Below are 27,469 nucleotides of genomic sequence, written 5' to 3'. Positions count from 1 at the left end.
CAGATTTCATCAAACTAGTTTGATTTTATTTCATGACTTTAAGCCTACTCTGCACAGACATTCTAATGCTTTTCTGAGACACCCTTGAATTACATTTGGTAAATGTACATTAGAATAATTAAGCAATAAAGCACAGTTAAAGCCTCACATTCCACATAATTTAATCTGGGCCTGAATATCCCAGTACAAAGTGGCTAGAAATAACTGCAACTGCAAATCATCAAAGCATACAACATCAAGAATAACAAAGAAGTGCTTAAAACGTCAACCATATCACTACCCCACTCTGAACCACTGTTTGGCTTACAACAAAAATGTGATTAAAAAAGAAATTACTAGAAACCATCAGAAACTAAGCAACAACATACAAATCAGCAATTTAGCTGATTTGCCATAAGACCAATTAAATATAGATGCAGAATATTAATACATGAAATATTTGAAACCAAATATTAAATATAATTATTAAAAGATGTCCCTTTACATAAATCAAACTAAGCAATTTAGGTTGACTAATTAACTTAGGAATGAGAAAACCTCCTACATATCAACTTTTGATTTCATTTAGAGCCCATTCATTGCATAATATACAGTGTGTTAAGTTTGATTCATATAGTGATATAAGACATTTTTTGGCTGAATTAATGCATACTATATAGTTCGTGCTAAAGTGTCATGGACGATATGAATACATTTTCAGGTACATCTAACTACAGCATTTTTCTGTCATGTCACTTACATGACAATGACATTATAATATATTTGAAAGTAATTAAAAATTGTTCAAACTTTTCTGATACTGTTAACATTAAAAAGCAAATATTCATTCAAAAAGGACATTACTGAGATACTGTCATAACACAGTGTGCAAATGATGCAATATAACATAAGACATTTTGTGAAGAAAACGTTCAATTTAAAGTTAAACTGATTTTTAAACCATAAAAATGCATTCATTATAGTGGCACAATTGGGAAAATATGATTATAACTTGAATATACTATCTCTGTTTCACTTCATGGAAGTGAGTCACGGGATGAGAACATTCAAACATAACTTGTTTTATCCTCTCTAGATTTTCATTGGTTACTGACCACAGACAATAGTCAAAATCACTTTACAATGATTATACATAGGAAATCCAGATTTGGCACATAAATCTCTGGTACAAACATAAAAGGAAGTGGGGAAATCGAAAGGGGGAAAAAAGTCTAAGATTCACCTTTAGTAATTATCTTTATATTTAAATCACACCATTATATGCTAATGAAATACATGGAAAAAATCAATGAAAGTGAATTAATAAATAAAACAATATTCCATCAATACACAAATATTAACTTTTTTTCAGATGTATACCAACCACCTTTTAGGTGGAACCTTAAATCAGCTTGTACCTTTGTTAACAAAAAGGTACTTTAAAGCACTACATCTATTTTCGGACCACCTGTCTACGTCTTGTGTACGCTCTGCCTGAGAGTGACCAGATCTCTCGCCTACTTACCGGCATTGTACAGACGTTATGGCAGCAGAGAATGTAATATTTCTCACAATCTGCAATTAACTGTAAATTCTTTTTCAGTCCATCTGTTCTCAAGGACAAGATTGCTGGAGAGTTTTTTATTTAAGTCTCTGAGTTACATTGGCCAAGGCCACAGCAAATGCCTGTACCGCTGAGAATGGATACTGAAAATCCAGGATATATGCATTGCCATCGATTCTGCCAAACTGCATTACCTGTAATAGAGAATTATGGGGTTAGATGCAAGGTAATGTTTGCTTGTTGCAGGGTAGATGTTTATTACTCAAAGCCAGTGGTTCTTTATCCTGGTCCTGCTTTGCACATTTTCTATGTCTCCCTTAACTGACAAACAGTTCAGTTCATGGAGATCTCTCCTAATGAGCTGGTGATCTGAATCAGATGTGTGAAAAAAGCGAGACATGCAAAATGACATGCAAGGGGTCCCTAGGACCTGAATTACGAACCACTGCTCAAAGCTACTGATTATGTATGGTGCATATTTGTTAAAGGTGTAATTTCGTTGCCCCTAGTGTCACAAAATGGAACTGCAAAAATATTATTTTCAAACTGGTTTCTCAAATAAATAAAATAATTTACCTGGCGTCCATCAAGCTCAATCTGAAAGTTTTTGGCTGACTCCTGTGTCACCCGTCCTCCAAAGTCAAGCTGGTAAACCTGGGTGGCTTCGTTCCACAATGGCTGCTTGTTGGCCATGACATAGACAAAGCCTTGGCTGCCAAGACTACGATCCTCTCTCTCGTTAGCTTTACGACACTTGATTTCCTCAAGTTCGTTTGCTGTACGCAGATTGCGTTTGCTCTTCCATCCTTTCTTGCTGCTCTGGCTTTGGTTCATCAACTCGTCACCACTGATGAAGAGTTCAGGCTCACTCTCGGAGCTGTCCTGGAACTCATTGGAGGTCCTACTCAGTTTCTTGGCCTTGTTCAATGGCTCTTTCTGCCCTTTAGGTTTCTTCTTTTCCCTGCTGCCAAGTCTTGGGCTGGAGATCAGGGAATTGAAGTCAGAGAGTGTGCGATTCTCTTTTTTGGATTTCCCTTCAGAAACTCCAGACATATTGGCCTCTTCTGCCCTACTGTCAAGCCTCTTACGTGTCTTCTTGCTGAACCTCTCTGCTCCTTGTGGACTCTCATTGAGAGAGGACTGATCCTGAAAGCTCTCCCCAGATTCTGCAACAACCTCAGAGGTGCTCTGATGGTTCAAGAGCTCGACGGGTGGAGGAGGAGGAGGAAGAGGAGGTGGAGGAGGAGGTGGTGGGGGAGGTGGAGGTTGTGGAGGTGGAGAGAGAACCGGCTTCTCCAGGGCCTGATGGGTCTTACTGGGCAGTGTGGCGGAATGGTCTGGCATGGGAGGACAAGTGCTGTATGTGCTCCAGGGATGCAAGCTCATTGGATGCAGCTGAAGGTTGCTGCATGAGCTAGTCCCTGGGTACATGGGAGGCAGAGTGCAACAACCTAGATTGGTCAAATTTGCAGGATAACCTGGGGGTAGGACTAAAGTTGAGTCTTGTTGGCTGAAAGGGCTAGATGTTACCATGTCACTGGGGCCACATGATTGTGCAGGACTCTGCAAAGGCTGTAGTTGAGGTCCACCATGCCCTACAACTGATGGGAAAGGTGAAAGGGATAACTGATAGGCTGAAGGGAGGGTCATAGAACTGGGACTGGTGGGAGGCTTTGTTGAAAGGACAAAAGGTAGTCGCGTCATTTCTAAGTGCTGTGGTTGGCTAAGTAAAAATGGTGGTGGCTTATGTGGTGGTCCTGGAGGTCCAGGCAATAAATTTTGCTCTTGAGGTATCCAGAGTTGTTCTGCTGCAGGAGAGTCCCATTGGTAAGGTGGAGGCCGTTTGACTGTCAAATTGACATCAAGTGTTAAATGCCGCACTGACTTTTCAAGATGGCACTGCTGACTTAGTGTCTCGTCTTCCGTAAAGGCAGAGTTCACATAGACAGTTCTGTCTCTACTGTTGTCAATGGGACTCAGGAGATTATAGGAGGACTGGGAGGCTAATGGCGAGGCACTTTTGGAGTGCACAATAATCGTGCTGTGTTGAGTCCCTTTTCCAGGTGGAAAGTCTTGCCTCACCACAGTTCCTCCAGCAATTCCACTGCTGTTGGTGCCCCCACCAGTGACACTTACACTAGTGCTGCTGCTATTACTGCTACACTGAGTGCATGTATACAAAGTCGTAGGTATCCTTGGCTGATAGGACAGTGTGAGGGAACCATTCATTTTGGATTTAGTTGGTAGAGTCCTCACTGTATCCACCATTTGAGGAACCTTCAGGGTCGGTTCCCTGCGATCACGACGCAAAGTGGCATGAATCAAACTGCTGTCAATCCTTTGCGTGGGACTTCTGATTGTGTTCATTTGGCTAGACGTGTCAGGATAAGGTGGTGGGTCTCCGCTTGGTATGGAATATCTAGGCACTGAGAGGCGACTAAGAGTTGCTGAGCTGTATGGCAACTGGACCTTCTTGTTCTCAGATGAAGTTACTTTCAATGTGGCGGAGCTGCCCATTTCTTGCATCCCATAGGCATTTTGGTTCCTTAAATGACGTCTCCTTGGACGACACACCTCTTCGACATTTCCGCTGCTGTCAAAAGTAGTGATTCTTTCATAGCCTAGTGGAGTTGGGTACTGGAGGCTAATTGGGAGAAGAGAAAATTCATCCTTAGTTAAACATGGATCTGTTGACAGTGTAGTGCCATTCTCATTGCTAACAAGAAGACCAGGAGGGGCCATAGTGGGTGCTGCAGCTGCAGCAGATACCACTGTACCTGGGTATGGTGGTGGAGGGTTTACTTTGCGCATCTGTATCTCAATGGTGTCAGTTTCAATAAATGACTGTGGTCTTGAGGGAAACTTCAGAGGTAGAACATGTTCTCGTCTGTCTGGAGGCTGGTCTGGATGAGGAATTTGAGGCATTAGCTGTAACTGATGAAGGGATAGAGTAGCATACCCTGAAGGTGGATGTTGAAGGGAAATTTGCATTTTAAGCTGCTGCTGCATTTGATGATGCTGTCTTTGCATTTGTTGATGCTGCATCTGTATTTGTTGATGCTGCTGTTGAAGTTGTTGCTGCTGCTGTCTCATTTCTTGTATTTGCTGTCGAATTTGTTGCTGCTGTTGTTGCATCTGTTGCTGCTGCTGCTGCATTTGCTCATGCTGAATCTGCAACTGGTGCTGCTGATGTTGGAATTGTTGTTGATGAATTTGTTGTTGATGCTGCTGCACTTGCTGCTGAATCTGTTGTTGCTGCTGTTGCAGTTGCTGCTGTTGCATTTGCTGCTGATGCAGTTGCTGTTGATGATGTTGTAACTGTTGTTGATGCTGCTGTTGCAGTTGTTGATGCTGCTGTTGCAGTTGCTGTTGATGCTGCTGTTGCAGTTGTTGTTGATGCTGCTGTTGCAGTTGCTGTTGATGCTGCTGTTGCAGTTGCTGTTGATGCTGCTGTTGCAGTTGTTGTTGATGCTGCTGCGATTGCAGTTGCTGCTGATGTTGCATGTGTTGCTGCTGCAGCGACTGTTGATGCAGCTGCTGTGATTGATGTTGCAATTTCAGATGCTGCTGCTGTGGTTGTAATTGCTGTTGATATTTAGATTGTTGATGGTCTTGTTGCTGTTGTTGTTGTTGACGTTGTTGGTGGGGTTGTTGTGGCAGATGATGTGGAGGAGGAGGAAGAGTTCCACTCAGGATATTACTCATTTCCAGTCCACTGAAAATCACCTGTCCAGGGTTGGAATATCTGGTTGGCACAGTGTACTGTGCTGTCACAGTGTCCTGACTGTGCTCAGATACTGTTGCATTAGCCGCTGCTGCTGTTGCATTAGCCGCTGCGGCTGCTGTTGCTGCTGCAGCTGCCGCTGCTGCAGTGGCAGTGGGATTGGTAAGGACATCAAGCTGAATATTCTGGTTGGCTAGGAGAGACTGCACTAAGCCTATACTCTGCGTAGGTGACATGGCTTGAGCAGGGCTGTGAATTGGAGCGATGGGGATATTAACTGTACAAGGAGGATTGTCGGCTGACACTCCTGAGGGTCCCATAACTAGAAATAAGCAAGAACATCTTGAGATTTCTTTCTTGTTTTAGTTGAGCTATACTGAGACTAAATGTACAAAAAATGTTCCACTGATTCTTACCAGGTAAATCATCTTCATCTTCACTGAACACATTGGGATTAAAGACTGGCAGACTCATGAAGTCCAGGGATATTTTACGTACCTCAGGCAAATAAATGGTCATCTGACGAGGTTGCAGGTGCAGCAAACTAGTTTTATAAATAACTGGAACACCATGTCAAGACATATTTTAAAGGCATTTAGAGTGTTATTTAAAATAATTATGTGAAACTTTTTGAATTTAAAACCTGTCAACATACCTGCTCCCAAGTTAGCTGGCAAAAATGAGGCAAGGCCTACAATCTTAAACTTTGTTCCCCAAATGTTAGAGGTGACCTGGGCCAAGTAATTATGCTGCAAAGCAAATTAAGTGATAGCCATAGAAAATATTCAAGGTCATAGTCCAGGGATAGGCAACGTCGGTCATGGAGTGCTGATGTCCTGCAGAGTTTAGCTCAAACCTTGAAAAAACCCTCACCTGCCTGTAGCCCTAGTAATTCTGAAGACCTTAATTAGCTTATTCAAGTGTGTTTGATTAGGGTTGGAGCTAAACACTGCAGGACAGTGGCACTGCAGGACCGACGTTCCCTATTCTTGTCATAGTTGGTTTTACTGTCATTTCTCTTCAGCAAAGCAGGAGTTTAAAGAAAATGAAGTGTCTGCAGTAAATGTGACAAATATCTCACTCAGTATCAAGTAGACAGAGGCAATAAATACAAACACTTCCCATATTAATTTTAGGCAAGTAGATTAATATAAAATTATTGCCAAAATTAGCTTGCAAATAAGATGTTAAGTACCTCACTAAAGCCATCAACTGGAAATTCTCTTCGAGTAAGACTCGGAGACCGAACTGAAGGCTTCTTTGGTAATCTAGGAGACCTAGACATTTCTTGAGATGTTTGGGCAAGTTTAGGAGACTTTCTTGATTCCATATTAATTCTAGAGAATAAAACAAATATGAAATTTAACTTGCTATCAAGTTTAAATTTGTTTTTTTTAACTTAAGTTTTTCAGAAATTTACTGTATATTGTTTTGTCAAGGTTGTGAAGGAACAAACATTTCTTTTTCAAGTTTCAGGCACCCTGTAATATTGTGTGAATTGTATATTCAACAGTACCTTATATGTTTAGAGTACCTAGGAAGCTTAGGAGACCTGTTTCCTCTAGAAAGTTTGGGCGACTTTCGCCCTACCCACTCATCGCTCAACTCAATATCGCTTGAGTCTGAGCAGTTACAGCTGTCTGTCATATAGGAGATCATCCCATTTACACAGACCTCATCTGAAAGACAAGATTAGATCAAATTAAAGACCAGCAAATTAAAGACCAATGCATGTACTCATTAAGCTTGAGTTTAAAGTGTATATGATCAGCAACAGTGCATATACCAGTACCTGCTTTACCATCCATTTTTGGGTCCATAATGACAAACTCCGGTCGCAGTTTGCTGATGCGACGACCCTTGAGAATAGGCACCAAACCTCCCAGGTGTTCCAGATAGAGGGTATAACAGGGGCTTCCTGCTTCTGGATTTTCCTCTGAACGTTTCATCGTGCAGTGCAAGCGTTCATTCCCTGCTGTTGGATAGCTCACAAAGTCTCGGATGTTATTCGGATCAGGGATTGGTGGCTGGTGAGATGTAAAAGATTATGCACTTAGTTCAATGCATACATTAGCATACATCAAAAACTTTACTTGCTTCTCTTGTACCTTGATAGTTGGAATGAAAGCAGTGGTAACATAGGAACAGAGGAGTGAAGGCATGTTCAGTTTTCCCACATCTCTCTCCTCTTTAAGAGCACTGGCAATGCCCTGCTGACACAGAAGCTGCAGGCTGGCCACACGGTGCTCCACACGCACTACATACAGGGCTGGTCCGCAGGCCAGAAACAGACGCGAGTCCCTGTGACCCCAGCAAATCGTGGTGATGGGCCTCTAAAATAAAAAGATATTTAGATTATATATAGTTTACTTATTATTTAATGTAGGATGTTGTTTATATCAGTGGTTCTCATGTGCTGAGACATAACATAAAATGGGTCGCAGTACTGTTCTGAGACAGCAAGGGGGAAACAAAGCTAAATATCAATATGTCATTTAAAAAAATGTACTCAAATTAATTTGTAATTCAAATTATTTCTGATTTGGTGCTTAATATTATTATCAACGTTGTAAACAGCTTTTGCTGCTCTGTATTTTTGTGGAAACTATTATACTATTCAAAAGTTTGCGGTGAAAAATTTATAAAAAGAAATTAAAATATGTAGAGACGTATAAAAGGTATATACAGATTTATTTAAAAAAGAGTTAATACTTTTATGCAGCAAGGACACTTAATCATTCAAAAGGGCCAAATGTGAACCATTGTTGTTCTTTTTAACATTCTATTCATCAGAGAGTCTTGGAAAAAATGTATCACTGCTCCCACAAAAATATGAATCAGCAAAAACTGATAATTCAGCTGAAACTAATAATTCAGCACCCAATCAGCATATCAGAATGATTTCTAAAGGATCATGTGACACTGAAGACTGAAGTGATAATGCTCAAAATTTTGCTTTCCCACTACAGGAATAAATTACATTTTTAAATATTTTCAAATGGAAAACAATTGCCTTAAATTGTAATAATATTTAACAATATTACAGTTTTACTGTATTTTTGATGAAAAATGCAACCTTGGTTACTAAGCATAAAAGACTTCTTTCAAAATAAAAAAACAAACAAACAAACAAACAAACAAGAAAACGTAATTATTCCAAACTTTTGACTGATAGTGTACAGTATATATGCTTAAACTGTTAAATGATGACTGGTTACAGCTCACTTGGGCTGGAGTTTCTAAAGTGTATATATGTTCCCCTTGGACATTGTAAAACTTGACAAGGGCGTTCCTCATTAAAGAGGCACAGGCTGAGTCAGCGGGCAGGCCGTGTCTCTCCATCCCGGCCACTGCCAGCAGGTCTCCCTGAGAGCACCACTGTACCTCCACATCTGAAAAAACACATGTCCAGTCAGATTACAGTATGATAGGAACTGTCACAGAGGATCAACAGGACTTTGGGTTATTTTTACTGAATTACTCTGCAGGCATAACCAGAAGTTCCTAAACCATGAAAAACCTTGTTACTATAAAATGTAATCAACAGCATGCCACAGATGCTCATTATGTTAAACATAACTTGGAATATTCTGTTAAAAACCATCCTGTAGCAGTTATAAAACACATACTTGGTAATTTATTTATTGCAAAAACAACCCTGTTTTACCTTTCAGTCCTGAGCGTATAATGTTAGGTGAAAGGTCATCATAGTTGTTCATCAAACTAATGTCTCCTGATATGAAGCTGACCGTGAGCATTGGTTTGAGATTTTGCACTTGAAAGGAAACATGGTTTTATAGTTAATAACATTCAGAAAGTCAAATACACATCACTGCCTTGCAAAGTCCATAAAAATGTCTTTGCATAAACATTTTGTATATGATCCAAAGTAGAGTTTTATGGTTCTTTAGAAAACACTCTATGAACCAGTACTTGGAAAAACACAATAAGGCTTCACTTTTCTTTTATTAATGGATGATTTATGCAGTGAACTGGTCTTAAATACCAATTATGCATTCTCAAAAGTTTGTAATCGCTAAGAAACTCAAGAATACAGTAAAAAAAAGACTTTTTTTAAAAAAAAGCTTTTTATTTAGCTTTTTATATATACACAAGTATGTCCAACTTCATCTGCATACATACAGAATACTCACTCAGCGCAATATATATATATATATATATATATATATATATATATATATATATATATATATATATATATATATATATAGCACACCATATACTGCAGTATATAGCATATTTCAACTAACTGATTGCTTGTATAATCACAAAATTATATTATCGTCCAGTGCTAATCTGCTAAATGTGAAAATAAGGCATGAAGATAAGATATTATCAACATCACGATTTGCTGTAGAGCTGCACTGAAACAATGTGTATTGTGAAAAGTGCTAAACAAATACATTTGACTTTATTTAAGAGTATAAAGTACCTTGAGCTGGAGTAGGGTCATCAGAGTCTGTATCGCTCTCAGTGCTGTCCTCCACCAGGAAGTTTGGGCAGTTCCAAGACATGCTGACTATGCCATCTGACTCATGCAGAAGAACATGGGCAAGCATACGGCCGTGGCAGTCCATCACTATGACTTGCCCGTCTGCTGTTCCAAAAAGCACCTAAGGAGATTAAATGAATGCAAACACCAAATTAGGGAAACTAAGGCATTGGTCCAAGGGCAGCGGTCCAAGTCATTTCATCATTTGCAAACAACCTGTTGACAGCAAATGCACTTTTGCCTCAGTTTGATGAGGCCAAAGCAAAGAGTTACCTGCTGGTCATCAGGGGTCCAGATTCCACAGGTGATCTGGCTCTCCAGATTGATCTCAGACGACCAGTGTCTCTGACCGCTCACTGAACCCACCAGGACAAAACCATCCCTGTAGGCGATTAAGGCCTGTGTACCATCATGTGACCAGGTGAAGTCACTCACCTAGATGACAAACCACCAGTTCATTGAGCAGTTCACGTTAGAATAATAACTGCTTTTCATGGTCTTGATTGTATTAGAAAAGGGCCAGAATCAAATGATCTTTTCTGAACTTATATTAAGAAATTGACTAATTAAATAATACATTCTGTTTTATAACTAAAAGTAATTTTGAACAATAATCCCCAGTGATGAATAACATGAGAAAGTGGCATGGAAAAAGGAAATAATTTAATCAATATATCATACTTTATTTACATAGTCTTCCTATAAATCCTGCTGTATCATTTTTGATATACACATTTCTAAGACCTCTAAATTAATAATAACTAAACTGCTGAAAGACCTGTTGTAAACAATCTACTACATGCTTCTTTTCATTTGATTGATAGTTAATAGTCTGTCGAGTAGGAGCTATATATTGTCATATGAGCTATTAAAGCCTGATGTTTTAAAATATCATATTAAAAAAACACATTTTTCAATATTTTGTTCAATAAAAAGTTCAATAAAATGTTCCATTGTTAAAAAATAATAAAATACAATTTTACGACTATTATTTCATATTTTAGGCTTTACAAGGTTAAAAATGCATTTAAGATAATGCATGCTTTTTTGCAGTTTAGGAATATTGACATATCATGAAAATACATTGACATGCAGCACAGATTAAAAATAAGCACAAAATATTAACATACCTGAGCACCTCTGTCATTCACCAACTCTACAGACCATCTTCCTTCATACTGGATCCACACAAATATCCCTCCCTCCATGTCACACGTTGCAAGCTTCTGAAACGGTTCATTCCATCTGACAAGGACAACCTATTCAAGAACAGCACCATAGGAATGAAGTTCTAGCAGAATTTTGCAGGAGTAGATGCTACTTATGCACAGGATGGCAAATTGACAAATAGATGGTCATTTTAGCTCTAATTAGAATAAACTTAGATTTGACTGAAATGTTTTACCTCATATAAGGTTAAATCCTTTAATTTATCAAAACATACACTGTAAAAATTCTCAGAATTTTGATGGTAAAGATGAAAAGTACTACGGTAGTCCCGTGAAAAACTATAATAGTTCTAATAAGACATTTCATGTAAATTTACAGTAAAATATACGTTTTTTGGAAGTAATCTTATAATTTACAATGATTTACAATGAAGACGCAAACTCCCACCTCACTGTTATGACCCCGTAAATTGAAGTTGATTCGTTGTGGGGTATTTCTGTCCCTTCTACAGTGACTAGACGTGAAAGTCACACCCACAACACCCCTGGCGTTCCCTGTGGCCAGCCAGCCCTCCTCATAGTAGCGCCTCCTGCACACCGGCTTCTCCTTCTCACTTTTGGGAACTCTCCCTTTCCATGAGAGGCAGAGGATGTTGGAGTCACTGCAGAGGACCGGACCATGTTCCACCGCAGCCAACATCCCTACAGACTGACCAGGCTACAGGTATAGAGGGAGATGAGAGGGAGTTAATGCTGAAATATTTCAAATCTGTCATTTTTAATGGTTATTAATATTAAGTTATATTAGTGCATATTCATTCAGTAAAAAGGTAGTTAGGCAGGGCAAGTTTATTTGTACACACTCGGAAGAAAAAAATTTACAAAAGTTGTCACTAAGGCAGTACCTTTTCAAAAGGTACTAATAGTACTAATATGTACCATCACGGTAATAATATGTACACATTAGGTACTAATATGTACTTTTAAGGCACTAATATGCACCCTTTTGGGGTAAATAAGGTATAAAGATGTAACTTTTAAAAAGGGTACAACCCCAGTGACAGCTTTTGTGTCATTTCAAACACATTGGCAATTCAAACTGATTAACATAAAAATAATTTAAACATAATATTAAACTAATAAATTAAAGTAAGCATAAGTAAAAATAAAAAAATTCAAATTAATTTAAGCATGGTGATTTTTTCTTCCGAATCAAAATTTTAGGTTAAAACCTTAAAGTGTGAAAGTGTGTATTTTAAATGCTGTAACTGGTCACCATTTCTTTCACCATTGTAAATCAGCATTAGTTTAATGTTAAAATGCCTTCTGCTAAAAAAAATGTAACATGCAAGAGATATGTAAGCCATTAATAGTTGGATCTGAAAACTAGCAGCCTGTTTGAAAAATATTTTCATTATTTTTGCAATTCAATTTTGTGTTGCTAGTGGCACAGAAATCACACACTTTACCTTTAAATAAACCTGACAAATCACATCTAATACCATAAAAATGGCAAAAACAGGCCTAATACTTATAACTATTAGAACTATTTGACATTATCTGTCAGATTTCTGTTTCCAAAATGAACTACTACTGTATTAAAGAACACATATGCTTTCGATGCACCAGAAAACAGAATGCAAAATGTAGTGTCTGAAAATACTCACCTCTTCATAGTCCCTGGACATTATTGGTCCGAATTCCGTCTTTGAAGGAGTGCTCCATTTTGCTTGCTTATTCAAAAAATTTGCAGTTCAACCTGAGAATGCTTAACTGCAGATGTGTCTTAAGAAAAAGTGTGACTAATATCAGGCCATTATAGTCTGTGACTATGAGCAATGCAGTCTGTTCTATTTCTGTTCAACAAAATATTGTGAATTACGTCTTAATCAAAAGTCAAGGCCTATTGCAGTTTATCCTCATTATTCAAAACCAGCTTTCAGTCTTCGGTAGTCCAGGATTTCTATGCAAAGAAAAACACACACACGCAAATGTATTTATTTAAATGAAAAAGCCACATATAATTTGAATTGAAAAGCAAGAAAAAGCCACCTATGATGAGACAAGCTCTGCATGCAGAATCATTTAAAAGCATTTCATTTCTCTGTCTGCACCCACACTTGAGTTGACATTGGTCCCCATTACGTCACAGGACGTTTAAAGCCCCTGCAATTCATGCTTTATACTCAGAATAACGCAACAGAAATTATGCATCGAAGCATCTGTATTAAAAAGCATGCATACGCGCAAAAAAAACAAAAAAACAAAAAAAAAAAAAATATATGCACAGCTAAGGATGAGGCAGCTCACAGGCGTCATGGCAACAGGGATGTGATGATGGCTGAATTTTAATGACACCCAACCTAAGACTCCATAACTGTATATTTTCTCATTTCCAATAGAAATATAATTTTTTTCCAAGCGTTTCTCTTAGGCTTAACAATATATATATTCAATTTCGTTTAAAACAATCTCACTGATAAACTACTATACAATCAATATAAAAATATCCATATAGGGCTGTCGAATCATAACTAGCTCAGTTTCACACATCTGCTTATATAAGAATTGTGGCAGGTAATTAAGGTAATTAAACTGGATGCAGTTTAGAATAAATCCATCAACTATGGTTGCCACCTACACTCGTGATATAATTACACAACCATCCAGTATACAACATTGACTATCACTGTGACATTCCAAAGAAATAAAATGAGAACAATGTGAGCCAACACGAAAACAATTAATTAGAGTAATAAAATAAAAATTCTGCATTCATTTGTATCAGCAAACTCACCTCTATCAACTCGCTCTCAATGCGTCTAAATGGTAGCCAGATGCTCATGGCAGATTTTACCTCACAGAACATTAAAGTCAATGCAGCGGGATGCTGTGCATTGGCGCAAAATAATCCCTGAATGAGGGATTTTTCGGCGTGCGAAGGCAACCCGCGCTCTGACGGAATGGTGCTGTGGATCACATGACTGCCAACCCCATCCAGATACTATAGGGTACAACAAATGCGGTTTACAGGCAACTGGACTGATATAAATCACCAGTCTTCACTCTTATTTTGCCATACCTATTAAGATGCAGGAAACTGAATAATGCAAAGGTTTAGTAAGAAAAGAAAGCACACATTTTAAAGACTGTAGGCCTACTATTAAAGCAAGTTACTAGAATAATATATGATTCAAAACTCTCTTTCATCTCAGTGATATCTCAAGTTGTTTTGATCATTTTTACCCGCATTTCTCTTGTCGCCAGTGTTTTGTCATCCATTACAAAAAAAAAAAAAACATTTTAAAACACAAATTCTTCATACGTGGTTGCTTAAATACATAGCTGCTATGCTTCCTGTTCAACAAAAAGTTTTGTTCGGTGTATCGTTTTACAGGTGAATGAGTCACTGAATCATTGACGCAAACGATTTTTTTCCATCAGTTTCCTAAAATGCTGAAATCATTTTATTAAAGGGGTCATATGATGCTGCTAAAAAGAACATTATTTTGTGTATCTGGTGTAATGAAATGTGTTTATGTGGTTTAAAGTAAAAAAAACAAAAAACATTATTTTCCACATACTGTACATTATTGTTGCTCCTCTATGCCCCGGCTTCTGAAGTGTCGATTTTTACAAAGCTCATTGGTCTGAAAAGCGAAGTGTGCTGTGATTGGCCAGCTATCCAGCATGTTGTGATTGGCCGAATGCCTCAAGCGTGTAATGGAAATGTTACGCCTCTTAACATATTGAGTGAGTGACGACCCATACTCAGAATTCGTGCTTGATACTGCATTTAACCCATCCGAAGTGCACACACACAGAAGTGAACACACACACACACTGTGAACACACATTGTGAGCAGCCTTTTATGCTCCGGCGCCCGGGGAGCAGTTGGGGGTTCGATGCCTTGATGGGCACCTAAGTCATGGTATTGAAGGTGGAGAGAGAACTGTACATGCACTAAACATAAAACTCACAACCCTTCGATTGGGAGTCCGACTCTCTAACCATTAGGCCACGACTTCCCCTATTGTGATGCCCTGTCCGGCTGGAGCGATGAGACATAAACATAAAACCCATTATAAACGTGATATAAACATGATTTCTAGTCGTGTTTTCTTTTGGAAGGCAAAAACAAAGTAGTTTCGCTTGAGTGAGCAGAGGCGGGTGGCTTGAGAACGATGCAGCGGGCGGATTCTACGCAGGAGCGTACCTTTTGCTTGGAGCAACCACATGTGACGAGTCTCATAAAGAATGAGAATTCTTCTTATAAAGAATATCTCTTTGGATTTGAGACTTTAGTCTTTGCAACTTTACAAATCTTCTTTATTCACCAAGAACTTGTAACACTCCAAAGGAAAGGAAAATTTGAAATCGCATCATATGACCCGTTTAAGGCCTTGTGTAAACTACAGTCTAAGTATAATAACAGTTCATTTTAATAATGTTCAGTTGATTCACAAACAAGTTCAGGCTCAAAACACCGATCCCTTCAGTCGGGCTCCTTCACAGCCCGCGCTCGATGGCTATTGGCTTGTACTATGGTGGAGCAAATTCAGTGTGCATACTACATACTGTGCAAATGAACTATCTGACCAGCTCTGAGACAAGTGTCCTACAATACAGGTTCTGTAAAAATGATCTTATGCTATATCATGCATAAAATGTCCCTACAACAGAAACAATGAAACAGGTGTTCTGAGGTGTTTCGGTTTTGTTACAGACAGTAAACAACACAAAATTGTTATTGCAGCGGCCAGCATTTTTTTGATGATGAATCAGAAATCCTAGCAATGCCCTCTGTCTATAAATAATTTAATTAGCGTATATTTTAATTAATTATTTAACTTGGATTGCTGGTACCTTGCAGGTGTTTATACCCAGCCTTAATTAATAAGAAAATTATTTATTTGAAAGTGTATCGATTATTACTGCGCTCTTTTGTAGCACAGCACAGATGTAGGCTACCTCAAAGGTCACGGTAAGTCTGAACTTAAAGATTTTTGTTATCACTACAAATTTATAGAAAGGGACTTTTTGTTTTGAATCTGTTGTGCTTCATAGCTTTTTCTATGTTATTTACAGTTTTTGTACTGATGATTGTAAATGTTGTTTTCTGTCAGTGAAAATGAGTTTCTCCAGCACTTTTGTGCTTTTTCAAGACATACTGTACTGCAGCAAGACTCAGGAGAGATACAGTACTTCACTTTCATCTCTGGAAAGGCATTGAGAACAATACCATATTGAAAAGATTCCCAGGAGGTCTGCTTCTGTACTTTCATGCCGTGTGTATGGGCTACTTTTGTACAATATTCTTTAACTTACCATGAAATTGCCATGATGTTTTTTATAAATGTATTGTGGATTGTGGAGTACTTATGTAGTATGTAGTACAGTACTGTGGTATGTGAATACAGCAATCATTCTGTACCGTGGTGTCAGCCATGTGTCACATTGATCAAAACTGTTGAATACTTTGTGAAACTCGTTGCTAAAGATGCGATAATCACATATTTTTTTTCAGCATTAGTTAGTCTTTTATTTGTGCTTTGCTTTACTTCACTGCTTCAATTCAATAATTAAACACCCCAAACCAACAGTGACAAGAGAACGTAAAGATTTAGATGCACTAAAGCATCTGTTATTTTTAATTACCAGGTTCATCCTAAGAAACACAAAAATAATTCAATTCAACACTTTTACACCACTGCATGAAAGGGTTACACTTTACAATAAGGTTCAATTTGTTAACATTAATTAGATAACATAACCTAACAATAAAAATATTTTTAAAGCAATTATTAGTCTTAGTGAATGTTAATTTCAACATATACATATTAAACTACTTGTCTAAGAAACTTGGCATTGTGTAGCATGACTATTGTTGACTCTTTGACGAACAGCTTACTTCTTTGGATAAAAGCATCTGTAAATTATATAAATCAGACATATCTCTTGTATTTATTATTATTTTTTAATGAAGCTGAGCTGACATGAGCTAGCAATGAACAGTGGTGTTTTAATTACCTAACGTTAACAAAGATTAAAGAATACTAATAAATGTAACGCATTAACACTAACTAATGGCACCTTATTGTACAGTGTTACCCATAATGCAGATGAGTGTTAAATCAGGATCCCTGTCAAATCAGAACAAGCCTTTCGTTTATTTTTTTCCCCCTTTTGTCATGTTTTATCCATGTTTTGGGATTTATGTACAATCCTTTGCAAGTCCTTTGTGTCTTATCACAGTGCAGTCAGGTACAGGACTCTTGAAAGATCTGGATGACACTGTCATAAGCAGGTGGTGGAGTCTGTCTGGGTAGGAAACCTCTTAGACTGCCCTTCCCCAGCCAGAAGGACTCTGCTGGTTCTGCACTAAATGGATCTGTTATGTTAGGAAGTAATTCAGCTTGGTTATCATCCTCTGTTTCATCACCGGTCTTCTTAGTCTTTTTTGGTGGCGGCCGAAAAGTGGAATTCTGAAAGCTAGGGCTTCTACCCAGCAGCTCATTGGGGTCTACGGAGGTCTGTCTGTGGAGGGTCAAAACCGCTCTTGCCGCAGATTCACTGTTCTTGTTGAAGCCGTGACTCTTGTAGTGTCTGAGGTGGCAGTGCTGATTACGTGAGCCTTTAGATTCTGACGACGGGGTTTGACGTCTGGTGATCCTGACAGAAGCTCTCCGTCTTGACATCCATGTAAGGAGGAGGAAAATCAAGATCCCGATGAGCAGACCAATTAATATCGACAAGCAGAATGCCAGGATGAGCTCCTCTGGATGGAAAGGTTTTTGAAATTTGAGGATATATTGTTAATATTATATACTAAATACAATCTTAAATACATATTGAATAATTGAGTTCAATGTTCACTTAAATTTATACACGCACACCAAAAAAATTTTTTTTAAGTTGTAAATGAAACATTACTGAAGTTAGTTTTACAAGTAAATATTTCAGTCTTTCTACTTAAATATTTCATGTTTAATTTAATGTGTTACTTTCCATTTCTTTATAATTATTTGTCAAAATTACTAGCCATTTCTAAAATTAAAATTGTATCTATACATTTATTTTTAAATGCATGCATGCATAACTTTATATAATCTACAGTCAGAACAAATTAACAATGCTGGGAAAATAATAAAAAAAAAAAGTATATTATTGATTTCTACAATCCATTCTGAAATTCTATTTGCACACAGTTTATATAGGTATAAAAGTAAAATTTACACTAAGCCAACTGAAGCAAACTAGTAAAACAAATGCATAACGATTCTTACCAAAATCAATAGGTTTAAGTATTTCCCAAATCCCATTTGTTTCATTTGAAGCCATAATAGTTAGCAGAAGCGTGTCAACATGCAGCAAACTCTCACTCCGAGCCCACAGGAACTGTTCACTGTATTTCTCAGGGATTATGGCACTTTTTTGTTTGCATGAAAGGAAACTTTGTCGTCATTCTTCCTGCCTCTTTACTTGTATAATTAGCAAGTGCTAGGCTTATCAGTTCAGGACAGAAATCCAGAGGAACAAGGCTGTTTCCTCTTGCATCATTTCCTTCTTTTCAGTGGATACAACACAATGGCTTCTTCACCCCATTATATTATAATTGACCAACTTACACCTTTCAGCACTTGAATTTTCCTCTTTTGCTGTAGATTTGTTTTGAGATTGAGTAAAACTAAACAAATACTTGTGTTAGATAAAACTGAACAATACATTTCTCAAGTTTTGATTTGACACAGTTCCCAAAAGAAAATGAAAACGCCCCCAGGTGATAATTTCTCAGCTGTCAGAGGGGATTTCCTTACTGCCCCAGTATCTGTACCTTCTGGCATATCACTGTATGTTTCATAATTTAGTCCTAAAACAATAGGAGGACATCCATGCTCTGAGTTTAATACAAAAAACAGGAATGGCCAGCAGATGTCATTATTGAACCATGTAGCCTGTGATGTAGCTAGTGGCCCTATCTATCTATCTATCTATCTATCTATCTATCTATCTATCTATCTATCTATCTATCTATCTATCTATCTATCTATCTATCTATCTATCTATCTATCTATCTATCTATCTATCTATCTATCTGTCTGTCTGTCTGTCTGTCTGTATAAAAGTATATACAGTATATGAATAGATATTATAAATACAATACATTTTGTCACCTTATTCTAATCCACACAATGTCAGGACTTTTTAAACTGTTTTAAAGATCCCTGAGCTTTAACACTGTTATCTAATAGAAATAAATTGTGACTCATTAAATGAGCATGTGATGGCAGTAGCACTTTTATCTAACATTGTCGTTCGTTCTATTTATCTATCTATCGTTCTATCATTTATCTGTCGTTCTATATAACAGATTGCGTTCTGTTTTATCGCTTTGAGCTCTGATGTTTTGAACACGTGAACGCTCCCTGTGTAAACGCCCCCTTGGTGTTCCCTGTAACACCGATAGGTGGCGGTAAAGATCACATGAAGTAACACGGCCTTGCAACATTGTTTAAAGGTTTCCATAGCAACCCTTCTAACAGAGCTGCACTATCATCACATGAGACGCAAGAGCTCTGCGGGGAAGGAAGCGTCATATGCTCAGGGTAATACACGCACTTTAAATGAACACCTTTACAAAACGAAAGAATCTGTATTCTGATAGATCAGGGCTGGTTTTCTTGGAAATGTGCGCAGTAGATTTCCTGTGTAATCTGTAAGCATGCTTTTGACTGCAGATATATATCTTGTTGCTGAGTTTCTGTTGTCTTCACTTAGTTACGTGCATAACTTTGACTGTTTAATATACATACAAATCTAACTTATCATGCATTTTACGTGCAATACACCATATAAGATTAAATGTTATCCCTGGTGGGCAAGCACTTCTTTAATTATTGACTAGCTATTTTTTAATATAATAGTAATCAGTCAATAAGTCCATAGATTGTTATTATCATTAGACTAACAAATAATAACAACTTTAGTGAAGTAAAAGGGGCGTGGTCTGTGTACAAACGTGCATGTGCAGCAAGACATAGAAACACAATGAAGTTTAATGAACTGTAAAAATTAAAATGTGCAGTTTTCTGATTGAGCTGACTCTTAAAAATGACTTTTCTTTGTCATTCATCAACAAGGTTGCATGCTTAAAGGGACAGTTCATGCAAAAATGAAAATTTTGTCATCATTTATTCACCTTCATGCCTGCATGACTATTTCTTCTGTGGCAGTGTTGTAACTGTTAACTAAATCTCAAACTAGTAATAGAAATAAAGCTGAAATAAAATATAAATATTATATGAAAAACCTAATGAAAATTAGAAATGTTGCTTTGGCAGCTAACTGAAAGTTAGGGTACTAAAATTGTTAAGACTGATTTTGTCTGCAACCATATATTTTTTTTCATAATTAATGTATAAATCTGGCTTAAGCTAAACCTGTTAGTATTTTTTACAATGTGATTTTGTTCTGACACCCTGCTACTTTTCTTTCTCGGTTCACTGATTGTAGATAGAAGAGGACTTCTGATTGGTCGACTACTTGGGCGAGCACCTATATGAAACCTGCTTTTCTATTGGGCCACATCAAGCTCCTGGAGTTCCTGCATCAGTGAGTGAGTGAGTGAGAGAGAGAGAGAGAGAGGCAGCAAGAGGAAGAGAGAGTTGTAGGAGGGGCAGATGGGGATGTCCCCTTAAGAAAGTAGTGCAATATCTTCTGTCTACTGTGCCGACTGCATGAGAGATCCGGTGTCAGAGGAGCACAGGACTGTAGAGAGGGACCATGGCTTCCCTCAGCCCTTTCGGACGGTCCAGCAAGGACATTATGAATGTGATGCAGAGGCTGCAAGGTAGGTGATGCTGTATTTCTGTTCTTTACCTCCCACAGCTGTCCTCTAGCTCTATGAGTCAGGGGGAATTTTGCTGATTCAGTGCCTTCACACCAAGAGTTTGCCAGATGCCTCTTGTTACACAAATGCACCACATTTGACAGGAATTTACCCACTTGAGAAATCAATATTGATGCTTTACATAATGGCTGTGTGTGTCCGTCCATTTATCTTTAAACTAATGTTGACATCATATGCAGGTTATGTTACTCTTATGGCAGTGTTGCAAACACAGAAATGTCCTGAGGGAATCATGTACTTTCATTATGATGGCTTATGGACGCCTTGGTTTATCAGCTGATGGTTCAGATTGACAGGTTGTGTGCTGCAGTGCTTGAGGACAAATTGTTTTTCTCCCCTTTTAAACAGGAATAGAGGATCTATTTGTGTCGTGATGCTTTCTGCGTATTTTTGCACCTAATTTTGTATGCTCGGTGCTGAAATAAATAGGTAATTTAGTTAAAATAGCACAGAAGCCATGTAATCTAAGTACAAAGAGCTGCATTGTTAAATTGCCCTAGTAATGGTTGTTGTTGTTTTTTTGCAAAGAAAATTGATAAAAGAATCTTTGGGGATTAGATTTGTGTTTAAAATACTTTAGCCTGTGAAGGTCATCATTGTTTTTACTTACAGGAAGTTGTCCTTGACAAAGGCCCTTTTCTAACTCTTGTGTTGCCATGGAGGGGGTATAGTTTTGTTTGACCTTTCTTACTTGGATGATATTGATATTCTTTATGATAAGGTGGAGCACTCTGTCGTGTCATATGAAACGATGGATGTGTTAAAACATAATGTTGCAGATATGGTGCCTACCAAAATGATGGGTAATGCTTTTAAGGTGGCAGGAAGAGTTTAAATGCTTTGCAATCATTTTTGGAGGAGGGAAAATATAAAGCCCCCAAAAGAAGAGTGAGTGATGACGTTGTGATGCAGAGCTCATGCTGATAGGAAACTGTTTCCATAATCCACCTGTTTTGCTGGGAAGCTTCAACATTATCCATCACCAAATTCATATGATTAATGGGACAATTTACCCAAAAATGAATATTCTGTCATCATTTCATCTTCATGTCTGTATGGCTTTATTTCTTCTGTTGTTATTGTTAACTATTATTGAAATAAAGTTAAATTAACATAAAATATAAATATTAGATTTTAAAATTTAACGCTTAAAAAAGTTAAATAAAAATGAAAAATGTTACTTTGGCAAATATCTAAAATAAGGTTAATGTGTTAAACTTACTAAAACTATAATAAAAACAAAATTAGAGCTAATAAATCTCAGCTATGCTAATTCAAAATATTTTTTTAATATTACTGTATATAAATAAAACCAGAAGAACAAAGTTTGTTCTCTGGAATGCAAAATAATATATATATATATATATATATATATATATATATATATATATATATATATATATATATATATATATATATATATATATATATATATTTATATATATTTTTTTGGTCCATAATTAAAGTCAAAGGGCTCTAGTACTGTTCAGAATATCTTTTTTGGTCTTTAACATTAAAACAATCAGGTTTTGAATATCATAAAAGTAAGTTAAGGATGGCAGAATTTAAATAAATTCATTAATAGCCGTAAATTACTGTTGCTCTTACTTTGAAGTGTAAAAATCTAAATTGTGATAAAACACCCAGACCAGCCGATATGCTCAGTGCCCATATTGTCTAGAGTTGGACAGGGACTCTAATAGTAAGGTGGTGTGTTTGGGAACAGGAAGAACCTGACACCTCTTTGGAAGATGTCCTGTTCTTGGATGATGGAACAGATCGATATTTGGACTCCTTGGCTCCCTGTCCATTCTTATTGACTGATGGCTGTTACTCAGTGTTGGCAGTGCACAGGGCATGTTTATAAAAACCGGTAACATATTAGCTGTACTTAGTCCTGTCATCTCATTCCCGTGGCCCTCTGCACAGATTTAAAAATGGTTTGATGGCAGCCCATTGGTTGAGCACAGTGAGACCTTTGAGAGTGTTCATCCTGTGACTAAGTGAAGGCAGATGTTTCTCTGTGGCTTTCGTGGAAGAGTAATAACAGCATCAGGCTGGTACAATTTTCTGCTCAATAATTGATTTAAGAATGATTTCAACTGCTCTTACGACAACAAACAGAGCAGGAGTATCTGGGAAGAGCAATAATAAAAGCATCTTTTTAAACTTAATAACCAGGTCATGTCTGGGTAACACAATAATATACATAAGCAAGCAGGTTACTAACTCTGATGTGATTAATTCATTAAAAAGTTAATTTTTATGTACTTCAGTTCATTTAAAATAAAAATGAAACAGTCTGAAACTCATTTTACTTTCATGATATAATATTTTGAGAATAAACCTAGGATGGGATTTGTTTTCATCAATCAAATCGAGTGGACTGGATGGTGAAGTGTGTTTGTATATGGCAGGAGATTGTAGGGGAGGAATTGAAAAACAATATTTTGTCTTTAAAATAACATGCATTGATAAATGAGGCACAATAAGACCAGAAAGGTATTTTAAGACACTACATGTCAGGTTGACATTAAGATTTTATCTGTTTATGACTTGTGGAGGTTTCATTTTCACAGTTACCCACAAGAACTCACAATCCCGTCCTTAAAACTCATGAAAAACACTCTTGATGAATAGTTAAAGATGATCAGGGATGGAAGAGTGTGGCGCATGCAATTATTCAAAGCCTCTAATGCATTTCCTATATAACCTGTAGAGGATATTGAACTATTTCCTTGTGGAGAATTCATGTTTATTTCTTATCACCATGGCAATGCCCACATGCTCATATAGCCTTCAAGACGAAACAAGAAGCATAAATTAAGCTACAGAGAGGAACTTAGTATTCAAACACTTCAGGAAGGAAGTTACATATGCGTGACAACTTGCACTTCTGTTTTTACCCCTAAAATTTTAAGAGTCAGTCATGCATTTTTAGCTTTAGTGTAGGTGATCTTAAATAATGTCTGTTTAATTAGATGAAAATGTACCCAACTAACCCTCCCACATACAGTATAAAACTCACTTTGAACTCCTTAGCAATTGAAAAGCAGCACCCTAGCAACCACTTACCCTAGTAAATTGGCGGTAAATTTTGCACTGGCATGCATTACTCAGATTTAATGTAAAAGTGATTTCTAGTGCATGTTAAGTTTCTGTTGTGCAATTTGGTGTCATTTGTAGGGTAGTAGATTTTTGCATTTGATGGCGACACAGTTATTGCATATAAGGTGAATTCAGTTGAAATGTGTTCATGCATATGGTCAAATATATTTTGCACATCAAAAGAGGTGTGTTCTACTTAACTTGGCACATCAACTGCGAATAAGGCAATGTGTGGTTTATGCGACAGAAGGTCTGTGGTTACTGTTTTCAGAGTAACTTCTTTTGGTTTCCCTCTCCGTGGTGGTGACTGGCGCATGCCTGTTTCGAGCCTGTGGTAAAACCGTTTGCCGTCTTCCTTTCATTGGCACGAATGATTTTTATACAGCAGCCATTTCCTTTAGACACATGTCAGATGAAATCTCTCCAACAACAAAGGATCTTGTTGTTTTACTGAGACAAAGTTTGCATGAGAAGGTTGTTGTCTTGACTGAATTCTAAAACTGTTGGTGTTAGATCAGTAACTGTTTCAATATATTGTTAAAACAAAGGTGTTCACATGTTATGTCTACAGCAGTTAAATGCTCAAACCTGATTCTGATTTAATGCTTTCTATCATTAAAAACACCACTCTCAACAATGAACTGATTTCAGCTGAATAATGAGCTGCTTTTTAGAGCTGCTTTACAGCAAAATTGAAATCTGTTTGCATCTTTGAATCACTATTTTCTTGTTTATCACTGTAAAGCTGCTTTGTATTGTAAAAAGCGCTATATAAATAAAGGTGAGTTGTTTTGACTATTATCATTATTACACCAATCAAAATAGATGGTTGAATATAGATGCAGGCCATTTAATGTGGTCACAGAATGTTTTTAATAGGACACTAGATGGCACTAATTCAGTGTTTTATCTTTTTTTCTAAATATCTTAAATGTATCCATTTTTGGCCTAATGCACAATGCATAATGCTAATGCATTTCTCTCTTGAAACTGCAAGAGTGATGTGTAGAGTATTGAAGACTGCACTCCATTCAACAGATGACAGCGACATCTGACCTGTTGCCCATGATATCATCTGTCCCGAGTTTGTTGAACGCACTCATTTAAATTTCAGATGCTTCATTCACTTGTTTCTCTTATTTCTGTGTGTAGACTGAAAGCGACTGTACATTCATTAATACTTAATTAACTCTAATTCTTAACATTGGGTGTGAGTCCAAGTGGGCAATGCTACAAAAAGACCATCAATAAAGCTGCTTTTTTGATTATAGTGAAACCAATCCAGTTTGTCATGTTGCAGCACTGGAATAGACTGTAGATGCTAAACACGAATTGATCATCCATTGATTACTGATGGAGAACTGTGGGACAAATGCAAATTTTAGCCTTAAACTCTGTATTATATCCTGAAAGCCTTTACATTAATCTGTGATAATATTTCAGGACTGGACAGCTCCATAATCTTATCTATCAACCAACCAACCAACCATCTATCTATCTAACCAACCAACCAACCTACCAACCTATCAATCATTCCGTCCGTCCGTCCGTCCGTCTGTATAAAAGTATATACAGTATATGTATAGATATAATAAATACAATACATTTTCTCACCTTATTCTAATCCACACAATGTCAGAACTTTTTAATCTGTTTTAAAGATCCCTGAGCTTTAACACTGTTATCTAATAGAAACAAATTGTGACTCATTAGATGAGCATGTGATGGCAGTAGCACTTTTTCACGGATTACATTATCTTCTGTGACTAAAACAGTTTGAGGTGCATTCCTCGATCTTTAGCACAAAAGGCTTTTTTAAATATATATACCCGAGCTATGCCATGGTGAGTGAGCGGTGAGAGAATGGATTTTTCCTCTAAGTGGATTTGTGAAAGAACAGTTATATTTTGTATATGCACTTATGTTTCAGTGCACGAAGACATGAGATTGAATGAAGTAATTTAATAAAGCGTGTTTTTTTAAACAAGTCGACACAAAGTGGATGCCTGGGAGATCAAGACTTAACACTGGGGATGTCCTTTTCTGGTCATAAGATGGTCTTATAATTGCACAATTAAATATATATCAGGATGCAAATAAGTATGTTGTGTGGTGGATTGGGTTTGCGTGGAGCTCATGCTGTGGGTGATTGTCAGGAATAATAGAGTGATATAGTCACTGACTGCACCGTAGCAGGTGGCAGATGCTTTGCACTGGCTGTGACATAAATGATTCAATACTTTGAGTGTAGTTGGTTCCCAGTTGCCTTATAGCCATTTGCAAATAATACATGTGTTATTTAGTATGATTGAATGACTTTTGCCATAGACACGTAAGAAATTTAAAAGACTTTAAAGGATTTAAAGTCAACATGACTTCATAAATGTATGTCTGAAACAGAATATTAAATGTGAAAATAGTGGAGCTTGGTTTTACTTATTTACTTTTGATGTACTGCCATTCAAAAGAGCAACAAGCCTGCATTTATTAGATCACATAGTAAAGGTGATAAAATAATGTATAAATATTCCAATTGAAAATAACAATTTTGTTTTTGAATATATTCTAAAATGTAATTAATTCCTGGGCTGCAAAGCTGAATTTTGGCATAATTACTCGAATCTTCAGTGTCACATAATTTCTTATTATTATCAATGTTGAAAACAGTTGTGCTGCATAATAATAAATGCTGTAAGATAAATTACAGTCCAAAGTTTAATACTTGCCTAAGTGTTAGTCGTTTGTTCAAATCACTAATACAAAGCAATATAGTGATTCGTGCTTCATTAAACACCCGTAATAATGTTTAAATAATAAATTGCACACAATAAGACCAGAAACATGTATTAACATCTTTTTATGTCATTGTAAAGACAGAAAAATCCACTTTCTGTTTGCTTTGTTTTTTTACTTAGACATGCAAACACATTCAAACCCAGAGTAACTGTGTCATGTCATAAGTCCTTTGTTGTATAGCATTCTGGACTGCATTGAATCTGATTATTTGTTAGGCCATTCCTGCATTAGGGTGTCTGCGGTGCTTGTAGTGGAGGCACGGTGGAGTACTGACCCCCACCCACCCATATAAATCAGGATAACACCAGCTGCCCGGTGACATCACAGCCCCGTGTGCTGATTGGCCGATCAGTAGCATAGCCGGTTAGTATGGCTGCAGCTGTGGGATGCTGCTAGAACTAGAACAGACCTGAACGGAGCATCCACACCAGCATGACTCCCCAGCTTCATCGACAACAGGAAGTCGCCTGGCTCATAAAAAATGCCCTCGATTAGCAGCCTATCCACAGCGGAGGAGAGAGAGGGAGAGGGAGAGAGACAACAAGAGGAGGGGGAGGTTTCATCCTCCAGTGCTTAGTCGCGCTGTGCTTTCACACGGAAAGCTCCTCCGCCTGCTCTGTTCTGCTTCCCAGAGGAAATAAAGGATAGCTGATCTGGTTTTCCTCCCTGGATGACACTTGCGCACTTTCACACATGAAGGACACA

At 37.4% G+C, this 27,469-nt stretch overlaps 3 protein-coding genes across 4 annotated transcripts in view; 1 reads left to right on the top strand and 2 right to left on the bottom strand.

The window, feature by feature from the left end:
- Positions 1 to 4: 4 nt before the first annotated feature.
- Positions 5 to 13,900, bottom strand: LOC109107443 (tubby-related protein 4-like). Of its 2 annotated transcripts, none has more exons than XM_042743001.1 (16): positions 13,747 to 13,900; positions 12,617 to 12,912; positions 11,398 to 11,667; positions 10,911 to 11,039; positions 10,054 to 10,215; positions 9,721 to 9,901; positions 8,935 to 9,042; positions 8,493 to 8,659; positions 7,376 to 7,600; positions 7,060 to 7,294; positions 6,784 to 6,946; positions 6,463 to 6,604; positions 5,923 to 6,016; positions 5,684 to 5,827; positions 2,120 to 5,589; positions 5 to 1,737 (listed from the first exon to the last, which is right to left on the bottom strand). In XM_042743001.1, the coding sequence occupies exons 2-16, from the start codon at positions 12,635 to 12,637 to the stop codon at positions 1,621 to 1,623; spliced, it is 5,628 nt and encodes a 1,875-aa protein (XP_042598935.1). In that variant the 5' UTR covers positions 12,638 to 12,912; positions 13,747 to 13,900; the 3' UTR covers positions 5 to 1,620. The 2 variants fall into 2 exon arrangements, with proteins under 2 accessions (XP_042598935.1, XP_042598936.1); XM_042743002.1 differs by having other exon boundaries at positions 6,802 to 6,946.
- Positions 13,901 to 16,466: 2,566 nt separating this feature from the next.
- On the bottom strand, positions 16,467 to 18,369 carry myct1b (myc target 1b). The gene is made up of 2 exons (XM_019120072.2): positions 18,237 to 18,369; positions 16,467 to 17,728 (listed from the first exon to the last, which is right to left on the bottom strand). Exons 1-2 carry the CDS (start codon positions 18,289 to 18,291, stop codon positions 17,211 to 17,213), a joined length of 573 nt encoding a protein of 190 aa, XP_018975617.1. The 5' UTR covers positions 18,292 to 18,369; the 3' UTR covers positions 16,467 to 17,210.
- A 2,239-nt stretch (positions 18,370 to 20,608) lies between these two features.
- syne1b (spectrin repeat containing, nuclear envelope 1b) overlaps positions 20,609 to 27,469 on the top strand; it is a 108,145-nt gene continuing 101,284 nt past the window's right edge. Inside the window, 1 exon segment of the mRNA XM_042743048.1 lies at positions 20,609 to 20,800. Coding sequence (XP_042598982.1) covers positions 20,734 to 20,800 — 67 coding nt within the window. The 5' untranslated portion in view covers positions 20,609 to 20,733.

This window comes from Cyprinus carpio, chromosome B17, assembly GCF_018340385.1.
Source record: "Cyprinus carpio isolate SPL01 chromosome B17, ASM1834038v1, whole genome shotgun sequence".
Lineage (NCBI taxonomy): Eukaryota > Metazoa > Chordata > Actinopteri > Cypriniformes > Cyprinidae > Cyprinus > Cyprinus carpio.
This window is presented reverse-complemented; position numbering and strand designations above follow the sequence as displayed.